Here is a 22,017-nt window from a genome sequence, read left to right as displayed (position 1 = left end):
CCTAATCAGATGAAAAAAATAAAAAAGAAGTTACTGAATTACAGTAACTAGTCACACCTGCTGGTGGCTGTTGTTCTTTTTCTGCTGAAACACAGAAAACATTTAAATGGTTCATCTTACTTATTATCAAGTACAAAATGTGTACTTCAGTACAGACATATGTACTAATGCATAAAATAAAAATGTATAACTTGATACTTATAATTGTGTGTTAATGTGTGTCACATTGCATAATAGTGATTTGAGACAGTTTGATTTATAACATTCTATTAGTCCTGAAACATGTCATGTAAAATGTTTAATTCAGTGGGAAACTAACAACACAATGTGTTTCAAACAACTTTTTGAGGGCACAGTGACTAAAAAGGTGTGCAGAAAATGCTTATATTACTGTGTGTATGGGCCACATACGTATGTGTATGCATGTGTTGGTAAGAAACCTTCCAGCCGTGCATCATGTTTGGTGCACAGTTCAGTCTATATTACAGCACCAGCCAACTGTTAGCTCACCCCTCCCATCCAATGGATCAGATGGCTCATTGTTTCATTGTTTCATTCTAATCATTGTTTAAAGATGGCGGTTGAGGGGCTAAATATTTCAAGAATTAACCCCTTCAGACGGCCTTGGGTCCAGCTGGGACTGAGGTTGACAGAGAATGTGAGATAGAAATATGATCAATCATTCTGATCGCATTGATTATTTGTTTTACTGCAGAGCGAGCCGCTTCTTAGTCGATTGTCTTTGTTCACATTTAAAATAAAAGAGTTTAAATCCTGAGGAAAACTGATAAAAAGATTTATCCCAATTATTTAAAGACTTAGTATATACTTTAATATTTAAAACGATAGTCACACTTCCACATTAAAATGTTGTGATTGGAATTTAATTTTTGGGGCACACATCTGTAAGATGGTAAATATTACAGGCTGATGAATGATTGACACATTTAGTTATTTGGTATCTGAATCAGAAGTTGCTTTATTTTAAAGTGAGGCAAAAGGCAGAAAGATAAAACACAAAACACTCACAGTCCAATTCTAAAAAACAAACAGTTTGAGAAGTTTCTTATTTTTGGTCATTTGCAAAGCTAAAAGCTAGCCTATTTATTCAGATTTAAAAAAAAAGTACATATGTGTGCATGTTAAACATCTCTGCTTCGATGAACTCAGTCACTACTAGATGCATAAGTAAAATAAGCCTGCTATTGTTTTACATGTGGTTATTATGCTGTTTGTCATGCAGCCCTGCAGCAGGTTCTGTAGGTTTACAGTGTGTTCGCAAAGTCCTCTCCAAAGTCAATGATAGCTCTCAGTACACTCAGGATCAGAGTGTCGACATCATCCTCCAGCAGGGTTTCTGTATGGTAGTTCTTCACAGGAAAGATGCAGTTGAGGGGAATTCCCACTTTTCTGCTGAAATCCTCAATCTAAGTTTGAAATAATGAAGGTTTCAGTTTAAGTTGTGTTCAATTGTTCAAATGTTCAGCTGAAACTCACCTTTGTCTTCACATATTTGCTCTTGAATGTGTTCGTCAGATCTTTTTCAACTTGCCCACAGGCCTGGTCAATTTTTGTGAGGACAGCGATCTGTGGAATACCTGTAGATACACAGATTGACTCAGATATTGTCCCTGCATTGACTTAGGCCCAGTTCACACTGGAGAAAGTCAATCCAGCTAGAGATGTAAGCCAATCCAGCTAGATCCATGGATCGAGGTATATCCGGATTGACTTCCCCAGTGTTAACGGGGTCTAATTACTGACCCCTGAGTGGCAAATATGTGAATATTATGAAATGATCATGATGAAACTATCATTAGTGCTTTATTAATCTGGTCTTACCCAAAGCACTGGCTGCCTCTCTAATCTCCCTCATCTTCTGTAAAACTCCACCTCTCATGTCTCCTGCATTAGCTGAGTAGAGGTAGACCAGAACATGGACTCTGTCATCGGGAGAGGGTTGAGAGACGTAGCCATGGTCACTAGGTGTCAGTGGAGATACAGGATTGAACTGCAGAATGAAAAGATTTAAATTACAACTATTGCATGTCTGAGTTTTACGCATGCGTTAGGTGTGATATCTGTACCTTGAAACCCTCCTCTACATGTCCCTCCAAGGCCAGTTTGATGTCCTTGACATGGACTCCTCTTCCTGTTCCTTCCTCCAGACCCATGACATCATTAAAGACAAAAGGATAAATGTTCCCTCTGCCTTCTCTCTGGATGGTATGAGTTTTAAACTGAAACACACACACACAAATGATTGTGGTGCACCTTCTGTAAAAAAATTCTAAACCAATCAGCCTCCTGTGAGAAAGCTCTGACAGTTATAGGTGTGTTTTAAGTATATTTAGAGGTTCACTTTTTGCATGTGCAAATATTTTGGTATTGCTTTAATGCTCATATTTGCCCTTTGGCTTCATCAAAAGTCTGCTGCTTTCTAGCTTTCAAAGATCTTTATCAGCTTGGTGTGAGTGTAGTGCACATGCAACACTGAATATGTGCCAACACATAAGTGGATAGACACGAGTTTACACACCTCTTCAGTAAAACTGATTTCAGAGTTGTCTGAACTGGCCAAAGCTGGAATCACAACTTTCCTTCGAATGACAGTGCTGACCGAATTGATGAAGGTGCTTCCAACACCAACTGGACCATGGAGGAGAACTCTGATGTGTCTGACGGCCTCATTTTCAGGTTTATAATTCTTCACATAATCCAGATCACTCGCATTGTTTCTGTAAAAATGTGGCAAAGATTCAAGACAGACATTTTCACAAAGTTACTGTATGTGGGGAAAAGGCATGCCTGGTCTACATGTCATCTCAACGATCAAACTGTCAATATCAATAATAAAGGAGTGACTAAATGAAAGAATGTGCCAGTAAATGTATAATAATGTGGGCAATGGCCAATATAAAATATGAGATTAGTTTACATGTAAATTAAGTTCTGCATTTATTTAAAGTTGTACTGATGTGCGTAATATTTTTATTCATGTGTTTTTACATTAGTTTTTTTATAATAATACAAAAAACACCAATAAATCAATACATTAACTCCATACAAAGTTAAAAATGCTTTGACAGAATGTCTGCAGCTTTCAGGTCATCTTCAGCAGGTCGTCTTATCACTCTGTCTGTATGCAACTTATAACCATATATTGATTAAGTAATGTGTCTACAAATGAAGTAATTAACTCACCCCCATGATACCTGTCTCCACGGAGTCCTAAGAGCTGGTATGACAAAAATGAAGATTTAAAGCATTTAATTTTCTGAAGAAAAATAAAATAATATTAGGTCATGAATTATTAACAGAAATAATGTTCTAACTTACTGGGTGGAGAAGGAGGTGGTGCAGGTTCTATAGAAGAAGACAAATGCAATACATTGTCAAACAAAAAGTAATTCATTGTACAGTTAAAATAAATCATTCAGGATTATGTTTTAAAACAAAAGAAAAAACTAAATCTAAATTAATTACATAAATAATATACAGTAGCAGTCAGGCACAGGCAAACCAGGCAAAAGAGAAAGAGAAAGGGGCCCTCCCCTATCTCTTTCTCACGGGGGACAGTTCCCCTCTGGGTCTCCCAAATGGAACGGACAAGTGTTGTTGATTTAAAGCATTTAATTTTCTGAAGAAAAATAAAATAATATTAGGTCATGAATTATTAACAGAAATCATGTTCTAACTTACTGGGTGGAGAAGGTGGTGGTTGGGGTGCAGGTTCTATAGAAGAAGACAAATGCAATACATTGTGAAACAAAAAGTAATTAATTGTACAGTTAAAATAAATCATTCAGGATTATGTTTTAAAACAAAAGAAAAAACGAAATCTAAATTAGTTACATAAATAATATACAGTAGCAGTCAGGCACAGGCAAACCAGGCAGCCGACCGGGGCAGCATTTTTTCATGACACATGGGAGGTGGCCTTTCTCTTTCTCACGGGGGACAGTTCCCCTCTGGGTCTCCCAAATGGAATGGACAAGTGTTTGTGCAGGATTGCTTTCATTGTTTTGCAATAACATGGCTGCTTGAGTCAGAATTCTGAGAAACAAGTTAGAATTCTGACTGTAATCACAGAAAAAGCAACCTTTTTTGCCAGTGGCCCTGATCCTCTTCTGTCATATAAAATAAAATAATATGCAGCAGAAAATAAGGAACATAGCACACAGAATCAATCAAGTAAAATCAAGTAAAATTAAAGCTGCAAGCAGCGATGATCGGGCCCTCGCACTCCGCGCGACCGCCCCCTCCCGGTCACGCCGTCCCTACCCTCCTCTGCTCCCCCCACGAGCTGCGGCGATTTTGCCAGCGGTGGGAAAAAGCCAGCAGACAGAAGCAGAGATGTGTCAGTACAACAAATCTCTCAATATATGTAAAAATTGTTAGTGTGCAGTAACCTCCTGTTTACAGTAGGTGGCGCTGTACACAGATGTCCGCACATGGTCGGGGTCGGGTCTGTATCACATGTAAAAAATTTGAGGATTTTAGGAGCATCCGTGGTGGAGTTATATCAGTTGCAGTACCGTATGTGTCCACTGGGTGGAGCCAGACACCATGAGAATAGTGGAGACCCGTCTGTGCATCAAACTTCAAAAAACATTTGATTCATACATGAAAAATGTCCAGAAGCAGTTACTTCCGGTTTCCTGTAGGTGGCGCTGTGCAGGTGACTCATGAGCATGCAGACGTGTGGGGGGACGGACCGTTAGGACATGAAAAAAATTTGAGGACGCTAGGACGATGCACGGCGAAGTTATAAGCAGTTGATGTTTCATGGCGAAGGTTCAACAGTCGCCACCGCCACGGGCAGCATGATACAGGAATCCACACAGTTGTCTCTGTGGGACTTCAAATCTTTGATCCTCATTTGGCTGTGTAATGACAGGGAAGGATTTAACAGAGTGCATGTCAGTGAAGAACATGGCACTTCCTGTTTCCACCACAAGGGAGCGCCATAGATCATGATGACATAGAGACGTTCAGGGAGGGGCTCTGACCACGTGCAGAAAGTTTGAAGCCGTTTGGAGCAAGTATGTAGGAGAGAGAGCTGTTCGTGTATGAATGGCGAAGTGACGCCACAGCGGCCACGCCCTTTAACTTAGAGAAAAGCTTTTGATAACTTTTGATCAGCATGGTCTCTAGGTGACAGCGACCGAATATGAAGTCAATCGGTCGAAATCCCTAGGAGGAGTTCGTCCGCATACCAAAGGTGGAAATCGCTGAAATTTGACCGCCTAAATCAAAATGGCTGACTTCCTGTGTGGTCTAGATCAATGGTGCAAGAGACTTTTATGTGCGCCTGGACGTGTTCTGTGTGTGTGCCGATTTTTGTCTTCCTACTCCAAAAAAACCCCTATGGAGAGGGGTATTTTAAAAATTCAAGGGGGCGCCATTGAGCCATTTTGCCCCGCCCACTTACAAGACCCCCATCAGTTGCTAGGACATGCCCCCGAGAATGTGTGTATGAATTTTCATGATCATAGAAGGTCATTAAGGTCATTAAATACTCAAACGTAATCTCACGGCGAAGGATCGACAGTTGGCGCCCCGCCACACGGACACCATTGCACGCAGCTTCACGGCCTTCATAGTGTAGCTTCACCAACTAGTTGGGAAGGTTCTAGAGGTGAAATGAAGTTGATGCTGTCAACTATGTAGGAGCAGTACACGTCAGAGTAAAAAGAGGCCATTTCCTGTTACCAGCAGGGGGCGCCACGAGTAAGTAAGGGTTTCAACATATGGAGGCGTTCAGGGCGGAGCCCTCGTCATGCTCATAAAGTTTGAAGACGTTTGGATAAAGTATGCAGGCGTGAGAGCCGTTCAAAGTTACATGGCGAAATCATGAATCGTCCCCAGACTTTGGCGAGCCACAGAGGCCACGCCCTTTAAGTTAGAGAAAAGCTTTTGATAACTTTTGATCAGCAGGTCCTTTAGGTGACCTCCAGCAAATTTCAGGTCAATCGGGCTACAGCTCTAGGAAGAGTTCGCTCACATACCAATGGTGTAAATCGCCAAAATCGCCATTTTCCATCCAAGATGGCGGACTTCCTGTTGGGTTAAGGTCATGGTGTCAAGAGACTTTTTGGTGCGTCTTGGTATGATAAACATGTGTACCGATTTTCGTGCACCTACTCCAAACTAAGCCAAATGCGAGGGGTGTTTTGAAAATGTCAAGGGGGCGCTGTAGAGCCATTTTGCCCCGCCCCTTTGCAGCGACCACAAAATATCAAATTTTTCGCCACCCCTGATGAGTGTGCAAAGTTTCGTGAGTTTTCGTGCATGGCAAAGGGGTGAAAATGCAGTTAAACAGGCAGGCAAATAATAAGAATAATTAAAGCTGCAAGCAGCGATGATCGGGCCCTCGTACTCCGCGCGACCGCCCCCTCCCTGTCACGCCGTCCCTTCCCTCCTCTGCTCCCCCCACGAGCTGGGACGTCAAATCTGTGATCCTCATTTCGCTGTGTAATGACAGAGAAGGATTAAACAGAGTGCATGTCAGTGAAGAACATGGCACTTCCTGTCTCCACCACAAGGGAGCGCCATAGATCATGATGACATAGAGACGTTCAGGGAGGGGCTCTGACCACGTGTAGAAAGTTTGAAGCCGTTTGGAGCAAGTATGTAGGAGAGAGAGCTATTCGTGTGTGAATGGCGAAGTGACGCCACAGCGGCCACGCCCTTTAACTTAGAGAAAAGCTTTTGATAACTTTTGATCAGCATGGTCTCTAGGTGACAGCGACCGAATATGAAGTCAATCGGTCGAAATCCCTAGGAGTTCGTCCGCATACCAAAGGTGGAAATCGCTGAAATTTGACCGCCTAAATCAAAATGGCTGACTTCCTGTGTGGTCTAGATCAATGGTGCAAGAGACTTTTAGGTGCGCCTGGACGTGTTCTGTGTGTGTACCGATTTTTGTCTTCCTACTCCAAAAAAACCCCTATGGAGAGGGGTATTTTAAAAATTCAAGGGGGCGCCATTGAGCCATTTTGCCCCGCCCACTTACGAGACCCCCATCAGTTGCTAGGACATGCTCCCGAGAATGTGTGTATGAATTTTCATGATCATAGAAGGTCATTAAGGTCATGAAATACTCAAACGTAATCTCACGGCGAAGGATCGACAGGTGGCGCCCCGCCACACGGACACCATTGCACGCAGCTTCACGGCCTTCATAGTGTAGCTTCACCAACTAGTTGGGAAGGTTCTAGAGGTGAAATGAAGTTGATGCTGTCAACTATGTAGGAGCAGTACACGTCAGAGTAAAAAGAGGCCATTTCCTGTTACCAGCAGGGGGCGCCACGAGTAAGTAAGGGTTTCAACATATGGAGGTGTTCAGAGCGGAGCCCTCGTCATGCTCATAAAGTTTGAAGACGTTTGTATGAAGTATGCAGGCGTGAGAGCCGTTCAAAGTTACATGGCGAAATCATGAATCGTCGCCAGACTTTGGCGAGCCACAGAGGCCACGCCCTGTAAGTTAGAGAAAAGCTTTTGATAACTTTTGATCAGCAGGTCCTTTAGGTGACCTCCAGCAATTTTCAGGTCGATCGGGCAACAGCTCTAGGAGGAGTTCGCTCACATACCAATGGTGTAAATCGCCAAAATCGCCATTTTCCATCCAAGATGGCGGACTTCCTGTTGGGTTAAGGTCATGGTGTCAAGAGACTTTTTGGTGCGTCTTGGTATGATAAACATGTGTACCGATTTTCGTGCACCTACTCCAAACTAAGCCAAATGCGAGGGGTGTTTTGAAAATTTCAAGGGGGCGCTGTAGAGCCATTTTGCCCCGCCCCTTTGCAGCGACCACAAAATATCAAATTTTTCGCCACCCCTGATAAGTGTGCAAAGTTTCGTGAGTTTTCGTGCATGGCAAAGGGGTGAAAAATGCAGTTAAACAGGCAGGCAAATAATAAGAATAATAATAATAATAATAATAATAATAATAATAATAATAATAATAATAATAATAATAAACACAGCAATTACAATAGGGCCTTCGCACCACTCGGTGCTCGGGCCCTAATAATAAACACAGCAATTACAATAGGGCCTTCGCACCACTCGGTGCTCGGGCCCTAATTAAAGCTGCAAGCAGCGATGATCGGGCCCTCGCACTCCGCGCGACCGCCCCCTCCCCGTCACGCCGTCCCTTCCCTCCTCTGCTCCCCCCACGAGCTGCGGCGATTTTGCCAGCGGTGGGAAAAAGCCGGCAGACAGAAGCAGAGATGTGTCAGTGCAACAAATCTCTCAATATATGTAAAAATTGTTAGTGTGCAGTAACCTCCTCTTTACAGTAGGTGGCGCTGTCCACAGATGTCCACACGTGGTCGGGGTCGGGTCTGTATCACATGTAAAAAATTTGAGGATTTTAGGAGCATCCATGGTGGAGTTATATCAGTTGCAGTACCGTATGTGTCTACTGGGTGGAGCCAGACACCATGAGAATAGTGGAGACCCGTCTGTGCATCAAACCTCAAAAAACATTTGATTCATACATGAAAAATGTCCAGAAGCAGTTACTTCCGGTTTCCTGTAGGTGGCGCTGTGCAGGTGACTCATGAGCATGCAGACGTGTGGGTGGACAGACCGTTAGGACATGAAAAACATTTGAGGACCCTAGGACGATGCACGGCGAAGTTATAAGCAGTTGATGTTTCATGGCGAAGGTTCAACAGTCGCCACCGCCATGGGCAGCATGATACAGAAAACCACACAGGTGTCTCTGTGGGACGTCAAATCTGTGATCCTCATTTCGCTGTGTAATGACAGAGAACGATTAAACAGAGTGCATGTCAGTGAAGAACATGGCACTTCCTGTCTCCACCACAAGGGAGCGCCATAGATCATGATGACATAGAGACGTTCAGGGAGGGGCTCTGACCACGTGCAGAAAGTTTGAAGCCGTTTGGAGCAAGTATGTAGGAGAGAGAGCTGTTCGTGTATGAATGGCGAAGTGACGCCACAGCGGCCACGCCCTTTAACTTAGAGAAAAGCTTTTGATAACTTTTGATCAGCATGGTCTCTAGGTGACAGCGACCGAATATGAAGTCAATCGGTCGAAATCCCTAGGAGGAGTTCGTCCGCATACCAAAGGTGGAAATCGCTGAAATTTGACCGCCTAAATCAAAATGGCTGACTTCCTGTGTGGTCTAGATCAATGGTGCAAGAGACTTTTATGTGCGCCTGGACGTGTTCTGTGTGTGTGCCGATTTTTGTCTTCCTACTCCAAAAAAACCCCTATGGAGAGGGGTATTTTAAAAATTCAAGGGGGCGCCATTGAGCCATTTTGCCCCGCCCACTTACGAGACCCCCATCAGTTGCTAGTACATGCCCCCGAGAATGTGTGTATGAATTATCATGATCATAGAAGGTCATTAAGGTCATTAAATACTCAAACGTAATCTCACGGCGAAGGATCGACAGTTGGCGCCCCGCCACACGGACACCATTGCACGCAGCTTCACGGCCTTCATAGTGTAGCTTCACCAACTAGTTGGGAAGGTTCTAGAGGTGAAATGAAGTTGATGCTGTCAACTATGTAGGAGCAGTACATGTCAGAGTAAAAAGAGGCCATTTCCTGTTACCAGCAGGGGGCGCCACGAGTAAGTAAGGGTTTCAACATATGGAGGTGTTCAGAGCGGAGCCCTCGTCATGCTCATAAAGTTTGAAGACGTTTGGGTAAAGTATGCAGGCGTGAGAGCCGTTCAAAGTTACATGGCGAAATCATGAATCGTCGCCAGACTTTGGCGAGCCACAGAGGCCACGCCCTGTAAGTTAGAGAAAAGCTTTTGATAACTTTTGATCAGCAGGTCCTTTAGGTGACCTCCAGCAAATTTCAGGTCAATCGGGCTACAGCTCTAGGAAGAGTTCGCTCACATACCAATGGTGTAAATCGCCAAAATCGCCATTTTCCATCCAAGATGGCGGACTTCCTGTTGGGTTAAGGTCATGGTGTCAAGAGACTTTTTGGTGCGTCTTGGTATGATAAACATGTGTACCGATTTTCGTGCACCTACTCCAAACTAAGCCAAATGCGAGGGGTGTTTTGAAAATTTCAAGGGGGCGCTGTAGAGCCATTTTGCCCCGCCCCTTTGCAGCGACCACAAAATATCAACTTTTTCGCCACCCCTGATGAGTGTGCAAAGTTTCGTGAGTTTTCGTGCATGGCAAAGGGGTGAAAAATGCAGTTAAACAGGCAGGCAAATAATAAGAATAATAATAATAATAATAATAATAATAATAATAATAATAAACACAGCAATTACAATAGGGCCTTCGCACCACTCGGTGCTCGGGCCCTAATAATAATAAACACAGCAATTACAATAGGGCCTTCGCACCACTCGGTGCTCGGGCCCTAATAATAAACACAGCAATTACAATAGGGCCTTCGCACCACTCGGTGCTCGGGCCCTAATAATAAACACAGCAATTACAATAGGGCCTTCGCACCACTCGGTGCTCGGGCCCTAATAATAATAAACATTACAATTACAATAGGGCCTTCGCACCACTCGGTGCTCGGGCCCTAATAAACACAGCAATTACAATAGGGCCTTCGCACCACTCGGTGCTCGGGCCCTAATAATAATAAATTACATATAAACAGTCAAATTTCAAAAGGCTAATGAATTGCTGCATCATCTAATAGAGGTTAAAAGCAGCTAAATGCTGTGCATGTGGTTTCATGTAACTTACTAGTTATTGCCCACCCATTACCCATGGCTGGAAAAGAATTACAGTGAAGTCCCTGAAATAAAACCATTATGAAGTTAGTTACTGCAGGTAACTCACATCAGAACTGGTAGATATAAATGAAAATACATGTATTCTCAGAAATGTTGAGCTTAATAAATATAAATATGTTAGAGAAGAAGTCTTACCTTGATGATGCTGATGAGAAAAATGACTGAGGGATGCTGCAGCTAGAAACCCTTTTATAGAGCACTCTTCCACTTCCAGTTTCTATTCATTATTTTTGGATCTAGGATAAGTCATGTGGTTTACAAGAAATCCTGGTGGGAGGTGAAGAACGGAGGGGAGGGGGGATCTTTATCCAAGAATACTAAAGATGTCACACAAATGCCTTAAACAACACGTTGCTGGTTCATAGTAGAAGAAAACAGAGTTAAAGTAAATGACACGTAAACAGACACATTTCAAATGACTAATGCATCATCACCATTAGATGATGTGTTTCATAATGGAGATGATGTTGATGAAGACTCTCAGTCATCCAGGTCATATTCATAGAGAGGAGCTGTACAGTTTTCTTGAAGACGTTTCACTGCTCCTCCAGCAGCTTCATCCCTTCTAACTGTTTGGTGTGGAAACATGGTTTATATGAGGTGGAGGACCTCAGTGGGTGGGTCTGGGTAAAACTCACAAAACAATGGTTCTAATTACTTCATACTTACTGTTGGTCTGACTGACTGTGTCTGGTGTGTCTAATGACGAATGGCTAACGGCTATGAGATTAGAGAGCCCATTGTTCTTGCTGTGAAACCCCCCCCCCCACCACCACCACCACCACCAAACAGAACACTTTACAAGTCCAGGCGCCTTGCTTCTAATGCCTTAATGGAGAGGATGCAGCATTTGATTGACTGGTTTCCATTAGATGATGCAGATGCAACATCAGCTAATGGAGATGATGCAGCATCTTTAAACTGCAATTGAAAATGAAAGTGAAAGTTTGAGGGTGCTCTATAAAAGAGCATCATTCCACTTTTACTCTTCACTCAGCAGCAGCAGCAGCAGCAGCAGCTCTTCAGGCATGGTAGGAGTCACAGAGCATGTGTCTGCATGTTTACTATGTGATTGGCTTTTAGTTTCCACTTTGATTGTAAGATCATATTTTTGTTTTATTGTGATATCTTATTTTATATATTTAGATTATTTTTCTTTGTTGCAAAGCCAGTACAACTCTTTTCAATACAAAAGATTGCCAGTGTTTCTTTTTACAGTCTAAATGCGTGTTGTCATTGACAAGAGTTAAAACACTGTTCCTGTTTAATCTGGTGCCTGGTGATGACTATGGACATTTGCTATACATGATTGCTTTTGCTCACTGTCTTCACAAGCTAATAGTGTTTGCCATGAGGCTCTAATATTCATTACTAACTGTGGTCCCCTCACTCACCACCACTCACAATATTCTTCATGGTAAAGTTAACAGGACGTCTTTACATGCTTCAGTCATTGGTACATGTTCATTTACAAAACCATTCTGGGTATCACTCCTCCCTATCTCTCCTGTCTTTTAAGAAAATGCAATCCCAGCTTTGACTACAAGTATTTGTTTAATTGGAGGAACTGAAGAATATGTGATTCAGTTGAACCTCATTTCTTCTATAACAAAATAAAGACATTGAAGACACAGTTACCCTGTGAGAGAGCTCCTTCATGCTTTGTTGTATTTTGTTGTATAGGGAGTACAGTTCCACACAGTGACTACAGGGAACACATACGGGGCTGATAAGGCTCTGCTGGCCCAAATAAAGGACGGTGGGGGTCTGAAGGAGACAGACATGTCCAGCTGCGATGTCATCATTCTCTTCTGTCAAATCAGCTCTCGTCCTGGATCAGACGTGCAGTATGCCATGAGTGAGCTTCCAGGTAATACAACAGCTTTAGTTTCCTGTCATTTAGTTTCTGTATTTCTGGATCACCTCACATTCTTCTCCTTCCTCTGTACTGTCAGCAGGTGACAAACCTGTCATCCTGGTTCTGATGCACCACTCCCGAAAGGCCTACTACACAGACACTGAGAACTGGTCTGAAAATTATCCCAAAGTTATCTTGGGTGTTAATGTTTTCTACCATCAGACTGTGAAAGGGTTATTGTCCTGTCAAGAAAACAAAGATGCAGTCAAAGTAGTAAAAGAGCTTCTGGAAAAAAAAACAAACTCAAACTTCTTGTCTTGGTGGAAGCAGAGGTTGAAGAGTCTTTGGATGTAGTCACACCAGATGACAGTGGCACTGGTTGTTGTTTTTCTCGGCTAAAAACAGAAACCCTAAAATCTCCCTAATTAATATTAACATTCCTATTTAAAATGTGTTTTCAGCAACACAGACAACATCTGTGAATGAAAACATGTAGTTTTAAATTAAAAACAGAAACATGTCCTGGATGTGATGGTTCTAGAACACATCATGTGTGATGTAGCCTTCAGTGTGAAAATATAAAAACAATAACAGCATATATGTCTCAAATAAAATGTTTGACTGCAAAGCTGCACAGAGACTGCTTATTACAGCATGTAACAGTAACCCGTTTAACACTGATCCCTGAGGAGCCAAGAATCCTCCACTGTTCATGAATAAAAGCTTCAAACCACCTTCCTGTTACTTGTGAGTCTTTGTCATGTTGCATGCACAGTGGACTGGCGCAGCATTTGTCCTATAGGAACCTGCAGAGTGAGTCACAGATGCAGCACACACATGCAGCTCTGTACAACCCTCCAGGGCCAAATGTCAGAATAATGAGTGCTGTTGTAGTAAAATTAATCTTGATCTGATGTACTGGGATCATGTTCTCACATTGTAATTGTCAGGATTGATAAGAAGGCGGACACAAGTGCAGGACAGCAGGGTGGACAGACAACATACAAGACAAACACCAGCACCGAGTGAGGGGAAGATGCTCATGATACACAGAGGGAAGGGAGAGACAATGAGGCACAGGTGAGACACATGAGGGAGGAGCAGGTAATCACCAGGAGGAGGAGGGAGCACACGAGGAAGGGGAAGACAGGACACCTGAAAAGAGAGGGAGGTCAGTGATTTCAAAATAAAATAAGAAATAATACAAACACAACAGAACTACAAAATAAAAGCCCCGGTTCAGGCTGAAACCCTGACAGTAATGTTTGTCAGTATTCACACACACTGAATTCACATTCAGTCCTCTTCACCAAAACACAGCCTGTCATCTCATAGTTTAACAGATCTGTGGAGGTTAAGTTGTCATGGTGACACTGCTGCAATGTCTCTATTCAAAGTATCACACACTCTGACAGGGGAGAGCACTAAGAGGTTTATTAATGTTACACAGGTGAGAACAATAAGGTTGATGCAGACATAGTAGTTTAGTAGTACAGTAGTTTACATTTACAGTCACAGTTATTATTAAAACAGCCATATTAGCCAATTATGATAAATGATGCATTAAAACTGAAATGTTACTCTCACCAACTGAATAAGCTCAATGAAGCTTTGTGATGTTATATCTTTGTGTGTGTGACCAGGGAGGACCTGAGCATCCTGTTTCCAAGCAGCTGCCACCACTTCCTCCAGAGGTAAACACACTTTCATACTGCTGTATAGTGCTGTTTCAATCACTTTACATGTTGTCAATAATAATCAATTTCTACACACACATTTTATGCTGATGTAGGTCACAGTGTTACTATGAAGAAATGTAAAAAAGAACTGTTAGTTTAACTTTCTGGTTTCATTCTAAGTTGGAGGAACAGAAGAAGGATGTCCCAGATGACCTTTATAATGGTATGTTCCAGCTTATTATTTTAAGTTCACAATATTTCATCTGTAACATGTTGTTTTGTCATTATTATTATATTGTTACTTATAATTGTGTGTTAATGTGTGAGTCACATTGCATAATAATGGTTGGAGACAGTTTGATGTAGCTGGGACTGAGGTTGACAGAGAATGTGAGATAGAAATATGATCAATCATCCTGATCGCATTGATTATTTGTTTTACTGAAGAGTGAGCCACTTCTTAGTCGATTGTCTTTGTTCACATTTAAAATAAAAGAGTTTAATCCCTGAGGGAAACTGATAAAAAGATTTATCCCAATTATTTAAAGACTGCAGTATATACTTTAATATTTAAAAAGATAGTGGCACTTCCACATTAAAATGTTGTGATTGGAATTTTATTTTTGGGGCACACATCTGTAAGATGGTAAATATTACACGCTGATGAATGATTGACACATTTAGTTATTTGGTATCCGAATCAGAAGTTGCTTTAATTCAAAGATATCAGAAAGATAAAACACAAAACACTCAGCCAAAAACCTGACACAGTCTAATTCAACAAACAGTGTGAGAAGGTTCTTATTTTTGGTCATTTGCAAAGCTAAAAGCTAGTTTATTTATTCAGATTTAAAAAAAAAAATTATATGTGTGCATGTTAAACGTCTCTGCTTCGATCAACACAGTCACCACTAGATGCATAAGTAAAATCAGCCTGCTATTGTTTTACATGTGGTTATTATGCTGTTTGTCATGCAACCCTGCAGGAGGTTCTGTAGGTTCGCAGACGGTTCGCAAAGTCCTCTCCAAAGTCAATGATAGCTCTCAGTGCACTCAGGATCAGAGTGTCGAAATCATCATCCAGCAGGGTTTCTGTACAGTAGTTCTTCACAGGAAAGATGCAGTCGAGGGGAATTCCCACTTTTCTGCTGAAATCCTCAATCTAAGTTTGAAATAATGAAGGTTTCAGTTTAAATTGTGTTCAATTGTTCAAATGTTCAGCTGAAACTCACCTTTGTCTTCACATATTTGCTCTTGAATGTGTTCTTCAGATCTTTTTCAACTTGCCAACAGGCCTGGTCAATTTTTGTGAGGACAGCGATCTGTGGAATACCTGTAGATACACAGATTGACTCAGATATTGTCCCTGCATTGACTTAGGCCCAGTTCACACTGGAGAAAGTCAATCCAGCTAGAGATGTAAGCCAATCCGGCTAGATCCATGGATCGAGGTCTATCAGGATATATCCGGATTGATTTCCCCAGTGTGAACGGGGTCTAATTACTGACCCCTGAGTGACAAATATGTGAATATTATGAAATGATCATGATGAAACTATCATTAGTGCTTTATTAATCTGGTCTTACCCAAAGCACTGGCTGCCTCTCTAATCTCCCTCATCTTCTGTAAAACTCCACCTCTCATGTCTCCTGCATTAGCCGAGTAGAGACAGACCAGAACATGGACTCTGTCATCGGGAGAGGGTTGAGAGACGTAGCCATGGTCACTAGGTGTCAGTGGAGATACAGGATTGAACTGCAAAATGAAAAGATTTAAATTACAACTATTGCATGTCTGAGTTTTACGCATGCCTTAGGTGTGACATCTGTACCTCGTAACCCTCCATCACATGTCCCTCCAAGGCCAGTTTGATGTCCTTGACATGGACTCCTTTTCCTGTTCCTTCCTCCAGACCCATGACATCTTTAAAGACAAAAGGATAAATGTTCCCTCTGCCTTCTCTCTGGATGGTATGAGTTTTATACTGAAACACACACACACAAATGATTGTGGTGCACCTTCTGTAAAAAAAATCTAAACCAATCAGCCTCCTGTGAGAAAGCTCTGACAGTTATAGGTGTGTTTTAAGTATATTTAGAGGTTCACTTTTTGCATGTGCAAATATTTTGGTATTGCTTTAATGCTCATATTTGCCCTTCGGCTTCATCAAAAGCCTGCTGCTTTCTAGCTTTCAAAGATCTTTATCAGCTTGGTGTGAGTGTAGTGCACATGCAACACTGAATATGTGCCAACACATAAGTGAATAGACACGAGTTTAATTAATAATAATAATAATAATAATTGAAACCTTTATTAGTCCCACAATGGGGAAATTGCTCCAAAGAGCACCATACACCAGTGAGTACACTGGAGGCTATGCAGGTAAAGTGTATTGTCCAAAGACACACAACAGTGACTAGGGAGGAGTTGGGATCGAACCACCAACCTTCCGGCTACAGGAAAACCCTGCTATACCACTGAGCCACTGCTGCCCACAACACACCTTTTCAGTACAACTGATTTCAGAGTTGTCTGATATGGCCAAAGCTGGAGTCACAAATTTCCTTCGAAGGACACTGCTGACAGAATTGATGAAGGTGGACTTTCCAGCACCAACTTGACCATGGAGGAGAACTCTGATGTGTCTGATGGCCTCATTTTCAGGTTTATAATTCTTCATATAATCCAGATCATTCGCATTGTTTCTGTAAAAATGTGGCAAAGATTAGAGACAGACATTTTCACAAAGTTACTGTATGTGGGGAAAAGGCATGCCTGGTCTACATGTCATCTCAATGATCAAACTGTCAATATCAATAATAAAGGAGTGACTAAATGAAAGAATGTGCCAGTAAATGTATAATAATGTGGGCAATGGCCAACATAAAATATGAGATTAGTTTACATGTAAATTAAGTTCTGTATTTATTTAAAATTGTACTGATGTGCGTAATATTTTTATTCATGTGTTTTTACATTTGTTTTTTATAATAATACAAAAAACACCAATAAATCAATACATTAACTCCATACAAAGTTAAAAATGCTTTGACAGAATGTCTGCAGCTTTCAGGTCATCTTCAGCAGGTCGTCTTATCACTCTGTCTGTATGCAACTTATAACCATATATTGATTAAGTAATGTGTCTACAAATGAAGTAATTAACTCACCCCCAAGATACCTGTCTCCACGGAGTCCTAAGAGCTGGTATGACAAAAATGAAGATTTAATACATATAAACAGTCAAATTTCAAAAGGCTAATGAATTGCTGCATCATCTAATAGAGATTAAAAGCAGCTAAATGCTGTGCATGTGGTTTCATGTAACTTACTAGATTCTGAACCATCCATGGCTGGAAAAGAATAGAAATTACAGTGAAGTCCCTGAAATAAAACCATTATGAAGTTAGTTACTGCAGGTAACTCACATCAGAACCGGTAGATATCATCGAAAATACATGTATTCTCAGAAACGTTGAGCTGAATAAATATAAATATGTTAGAGAAGAAGTCTTACCTTGATGATGCTGATGCTGATGTGAAAAATGACTGAGGGATGCTGCAGCTAGAAACCCTTTTATAGAGCACTCTTCCACTTCCAGTTTCTATTCATTATTTTTGGATCTAGGATAAGTCATGTGGTTTACAAGAAATCCTGGTGGGAGGTGAAGAACGGAGGGGAGGGGAAATCTTTATCCAAGAATACTAAAGGTGTCAAACAAATGCCTTAAACAACACGTTGCTGGTTCATAATAGTAGAAGAAAACAGAGTTAAAGTAAATGGCACATTTCAAATGACTAATGCATCGTCACCATTAGATGATGTGTTTCATAATGGAGATGATGTTGATGAAGACTCTCAGTCATCCAGGTCATATTCATAGAGAGGAGCTGTACAGTTTTCTTGAAGACGTTTCACTGCTCTTCCAGCAGCTTCATCCCTTCTAACTGTTTGGTGTGGAAACATGGTTTATATGAGGTGGAGGACCTCACCCTGACAGTAATGTTTTTCAGTATTCACACACACTGAATTCACATTCAGTCATAGATCCTCCAACAGATCTGTGGATGTTAGGTTGTCATGGTGACACTGCTGCACTGTCTCCATTCAAAGTATCACACACGCTTTGACTGATTTCTGTCCCTTTACTACAAAATGTCCGGTTGTATGAATTCAAGCTCACAGCACTGAATTAAAAGAAGTTAGAAATTAAAAATACTATAAAACGCAACAACCACTCTGCCACAAGCAGAAAACACTCATCACTAAATTATATCACATTTATCTGCAGACTCACTGCCCTTACTTACCTGGAGGCATTGATCAAAATAATCAACAATCAACATACCATATGAAGAGAAGCCAATTCCAGTTCAGCACTGTGGAGCTGAGTTACCACTAGCTGGCTAACCAATCCTGCCTCGTCTCCACTGGCTAACAGAGAACAATGATACATATTTGTTTTGTCCAACCTGGCCACTGTTTGACATACTACACATGTTTGTAGCATGGATCATGTTGATAAATGAAATGACAAGCTAACCAAGAGAACTTGGACAAAATAGAAGGTAATGAGGAATCTGTATGGAAAAAGTTAATATTTTTATTGCTGTGTTATTGTTTATGTTAGCCACATTGAATAGTATGAATTATGATGATTATTTTATTTCAGTTTTTCAGTCATTTGTGACATTTGTCAGTGAAAGCTAAAAGCTAGAGCATGCATTCAAATTTTTATAAACCATATATATGCGTGCATGTTAAACGTCTCTGCTTTGATGAAGAAGAGGACCCTGAGTCAACTACTAGATGATACACATATGTAAAAATCATGCTATTATTTTACATGAGGTTATTCTGCTGTTTGTCATGCAGCCCTGCAGCAGGATCTGTAGGTTTACAGTGTGTTTGCAAAGTCCCCTCCAAAATCAATGATAGCTCTCAGTGCACTCAGGATCAGAGTGTCGACATCATCATCCAGCAGGGTTTCTGAACAGTAGTTCTTCACAGGAAAGATGCAGTTGAGGGGAATCCCCAGGTTTCTGCTGAATTCCTCAATCTAAGTTTAAAAGAAGGACGTTTACACTGAGTGTTAAATTGTGTTTATGGTGTATTTGAAACATGTTCAGCAGAAACTCACCTTCGTCTTCAGATATCTGCTCTTGAACGTGTTCCTCAGATTGTATTCAACTTCCTCACAGGCCTCATCAATTTTTGTGATGACAGCGATCTGTGGAATACCTGTAGATACACAGGCCGACTCAGATGCTGTCCCTGCATTGACTTACTGACCCCTGACTGACGAATATATGCAGAAATTATCATGATGAAACTATCATTAGTACTTTATAAATCTGGTCTTACCCAAGTCACTGGCTGCCTCTCTAATCTCCCTCATCTTCTGTAAAACTCCTGTCCTCATGTCTCCTGCATTAGCCGAGTAGAGGCAGACCAGAACATGGACTCTGTCACCGGGAGAGGGATGAGAAACGTAGCCATGGTCACTAGGTGTCAGCGGAGATACAGGATTGAACTGCAAAATGAAAAGATTTAAATTACAACCGAGTACAAGTACTAGTAGTTTCAGACATGTATTAATTAGGTGACATTTGTACCTTGTAACCCTCCATCACATGTCCCTTCAAGGCCAGTTTGATGTCCTTGACATGGACTCCTCTTCCTGTTCCTTCCTCCAGACCCATGACATCATTAAAGACAAAAGGATAAAAGTTCCCTCTGCCTTGTCTCTGGATGCAATGAGTTTTATACTGAAACACACACACAAAGATTTATGTCCAGACCAACCAGTCTCCTGTATGGAAGCTTTGCCAGCTATAGGTGTGTTTTACGTACACTGAAAGGTTCAATATCTGCATGTGCAGAAATTTTTTTTTATTGCTTTCAGGCTCATATTGGCACTACAGAGTCTTCAAATCTGCTGAGTGTTGTCCACATGCAACACAGCTATGTGTGTGTGTGTGTGTGTGTGCCAACACATCAAGTGGCTAAACATGAGCTTACACACCTCTTTAGTAAAACTGATTTCAGAGTTGTCTGAACTGGCCAAGGCTTGATTGGCCATTTTCCTTCGAACGACACTGCTGACAGAATTGATGAAGGTGGACTTTCCAGCACCGACTGGCCCGTGGAGGAGAACTCTGATGTAACCGACAGCCTCATTTTCAGGTTGATAATGGTTCACATAATGCAGATAACTCTGATTGTTTCTGTAGAAATGTGGAAAAATTCAAGACAGATGACTAAATGAATGGATGTGCCAATAAATGTAAGCAATGGCCAATACAACATATGACAGTTTATATGTAAATAAAGTTCTATTTATTGTACTGATGTATTTTCCTTTGCATTTGATGCATATTTGTGTATTTTTTTTCATTTGTTCTGTATTTGTATTTTTATAATAATACAAACTAAATTGATAAATCAACTCCATACAAAGTTAAAAATGCTTTGACAGAATGTCTGCAGCTCTGGTTCATAAAGATAAAGATAAACCAATGTCGTGATCATTATCACCATCTGTATGCAACCTATAACCATATATTGATTATCTACTATCAGCAGCTAGTACAATGTCTACATATGAAGTCACTCACCCCCATGACTCCTGTCTCCACGGAGCTCTAAGAGCTGTTATGGAAAAACCGCAGGTTTAACGCATTGAAGGAGAAAATAAGTCATGGGTGAATGATTAACAGAAATCATGTTCCAACTTACTGGATGGAGATGTAGGTGGTGGTGACGGTGATGGGGTTGCATAATCTGTAGAGAAGACTGCAAGTTCTATAGAGAAAGACAAATGGCGCGTGCATGTGTGTGTGTGTGTAATACTAATAAGAGGATTATGGATTATTAACAGAGATCAGGTTCTAACATACCAGGAGTTGTGCATGATGACGGTGCTGGTTCCTCATAATCTGTAGAGAAAATTTCAGGTTCTATCAAGACACACACATGCTGTGTGTGTGTGTGTAAGAGGATTATTAACAGAAATCATGTTCTAACCCTAACTTACCAGGAGGTGGGTATGGTGCTGGGTTTTCATCACCTGTACAGATTTCAGGTTTTTTTTCATCATCTGTAGAGGTGTTATCAGGTTCTATAGAAAGACAAATGCCATGAGCACACACACATGATTTATTAAAAAAAGGTTACATGTATGTTAACGTATTGACGTCATCACAACATGAGACAGCAGCAAAATTCCAAGTAAGGAGGTCGGTTTGGGATGGTGGTGGTACATGCAATGTGGATGGCTTTCTGGGTTCAAGTCTCCCTGACACCATGAGCTGTTTGGTTTTTGTATGCTAAGTTTAGTTTTTTACCCTCGTGTAAGTTTTTTAATTGCTGTTGGATATAGCATAGAAACTACCGGTTAAGTTTATGCATTACAAACAAGTGGTTAGGTAAAGATCAACTTAAACCACACAAACCTGTAACAAGTAGAAGTACTCCATTCGAGTGGTCACCATTTTCAGCTGCGAGTCCCTGTGCAAATCTTCACACGGGGCCATGTGTTCATGTTCACCTCATGATTTGTTTTCTTGTGACCATGGCTGTCTGCAACATAGAAGATGGATAAACTTTCTGTGATGTCACTCATAGGTTTCCATCTGTCAAAGCAATCGCACCCTAAAATTCCCATCACTTTACGCAAAGTTGTCCATGTTGGTTTCCACTTCTATAAAGGAATACAA

At 41.3% G+C, this 22,017-nt stretch overlaps 2 protein-coding genes across 2 annotated transcripts; both read right to left on the bottom strand.

The window, feature by feature from the left end:
* Positions 1 to 951: 951 nt before the first annotated feature.
* LOC114426643 (interferon-induced protein 44-like) lies at positions 952 to 10,924 on the bottom strand. Its single transcript, XM_028394179.1, has 10 exons — positions 10,896 to 10,924; positions 10,711 to 10,762; positions 3,703 to 3,735; positions 3,340 to 3,366; positions 3,205 to 3,238; positions 2,540 to 2,738; positions 2,088 to 2,240; positions 1,843 to 2,011; positions 1,498 to 1,598; positions 952 to 1,427 (listed from the first exon to the last, which is right to left on the bottom strand). The coding sequence occupies exons 2-10, from the start codon at positions 10,733 to 10,735 to the stop codon at positions 1,266 to 1,268; spliced, it is 903 nt and encodes a 300-aa protein (XP_028249980.1). The 5' UTR covers positions 10,736 to 10,762; positions 10,896 to 10,924; the 3' UTR covers positions 952 to 1,265.
* Positions 10,925 to 14,928: 4,004 nt separating this feature from the next.
* On the bottom strand, positions 14,929 to 21,411 carry LOC114426666 (interferon-induced protein 44-like). The gene is made up of 9 exons (XM_028394210.1): positions 21,336 to 21,411; positions 21,199 to 21,237; positions 21,038 to 21,082; positions 20,917 to 20,950; positions 20,325 to 20,526; positions 16,130 to 16,282; positions 15,885 to 16,053; positions 15,530 to 15,630; positions 14,929 to 15,459 (listed from the first exon to the last, which is right to left on the bottom strand). Exons 5-9 carry the CDS (start codon positions 20,379 to 20,381, stop codon positions 15,268 to 15,270), a joined length of 672 nt encoding a protein of 223 aa, XP_028250011.1. The 5' UTR covers positions 20,382 to 20,526; positions 20,917 to 20,950; positions 21,038 to 21,082; positions 21,199 to 21,237; positions 21,336 to 21,411; the 3' UTR covers positions 14,929 to 15,267.
* Between the last annotated feature and the right edge of the window lie 606 nt (positions 21,412 to 22,017).

Source organism: Parambassis ranga, chromosome 21, assembly GCF_900634625.1.
Source record: "Parambassis ranga chromosome 21, fParRan2.1, whole genome shotgun sequence".
Taxonomy (NCBI): Eukaryota; Metazoa; Chordata; class Actinopteri; family Ambassidae; genus Parambassis; species Parambassis ranga.
The sequence above is the reverse complement of the archived record's forward strand: the minus strand, read 5'-3'. Positions and strand labels throughout refer to the sequence as shown.

Coding starts and splice junctions, on each gene's coding strand:
- LOC114426666 (XM_028394210.1), bottom strand. CDS start 20,381: ATGGCCAATCAAGCCTTGGCCAGTTCAGACAACTCTGAAATCAGTTTT. Junction 15,631..15,884: donor AGAGGCAGCCAGTGCTTTGG/GTAAGACCAGAT, acceptor GTGTATCTACAG/GTATTCCACAGATCGCTGTC. Junction 15,460..15,529: donor GCAAATATGTGAAGACAAAG/GTGAGTTTCAGC, acceptor TTTCAAACTTAG/ATTGAGGATTTCAGCAGAAA.
- LOC114426643 (XM_028394179.1), bottom strand. CDS start 10,735: ATGGGTAATGGGTGGGCAATAACTA. Junction 3,736..10,710: donor TAATGGGTGGGCAATAACTA/GTAAGTTACATG, acceptor CTTCTTCTATAG/AACCTGCACCCCAACCACCA. Junction 3,367..3,702: donor ACCACCACCTTCTCCACCCA/GTAAGTTAGAAC, acceptor CTTCTTCTATAG/AACCTGCACCACCTCCTTCT.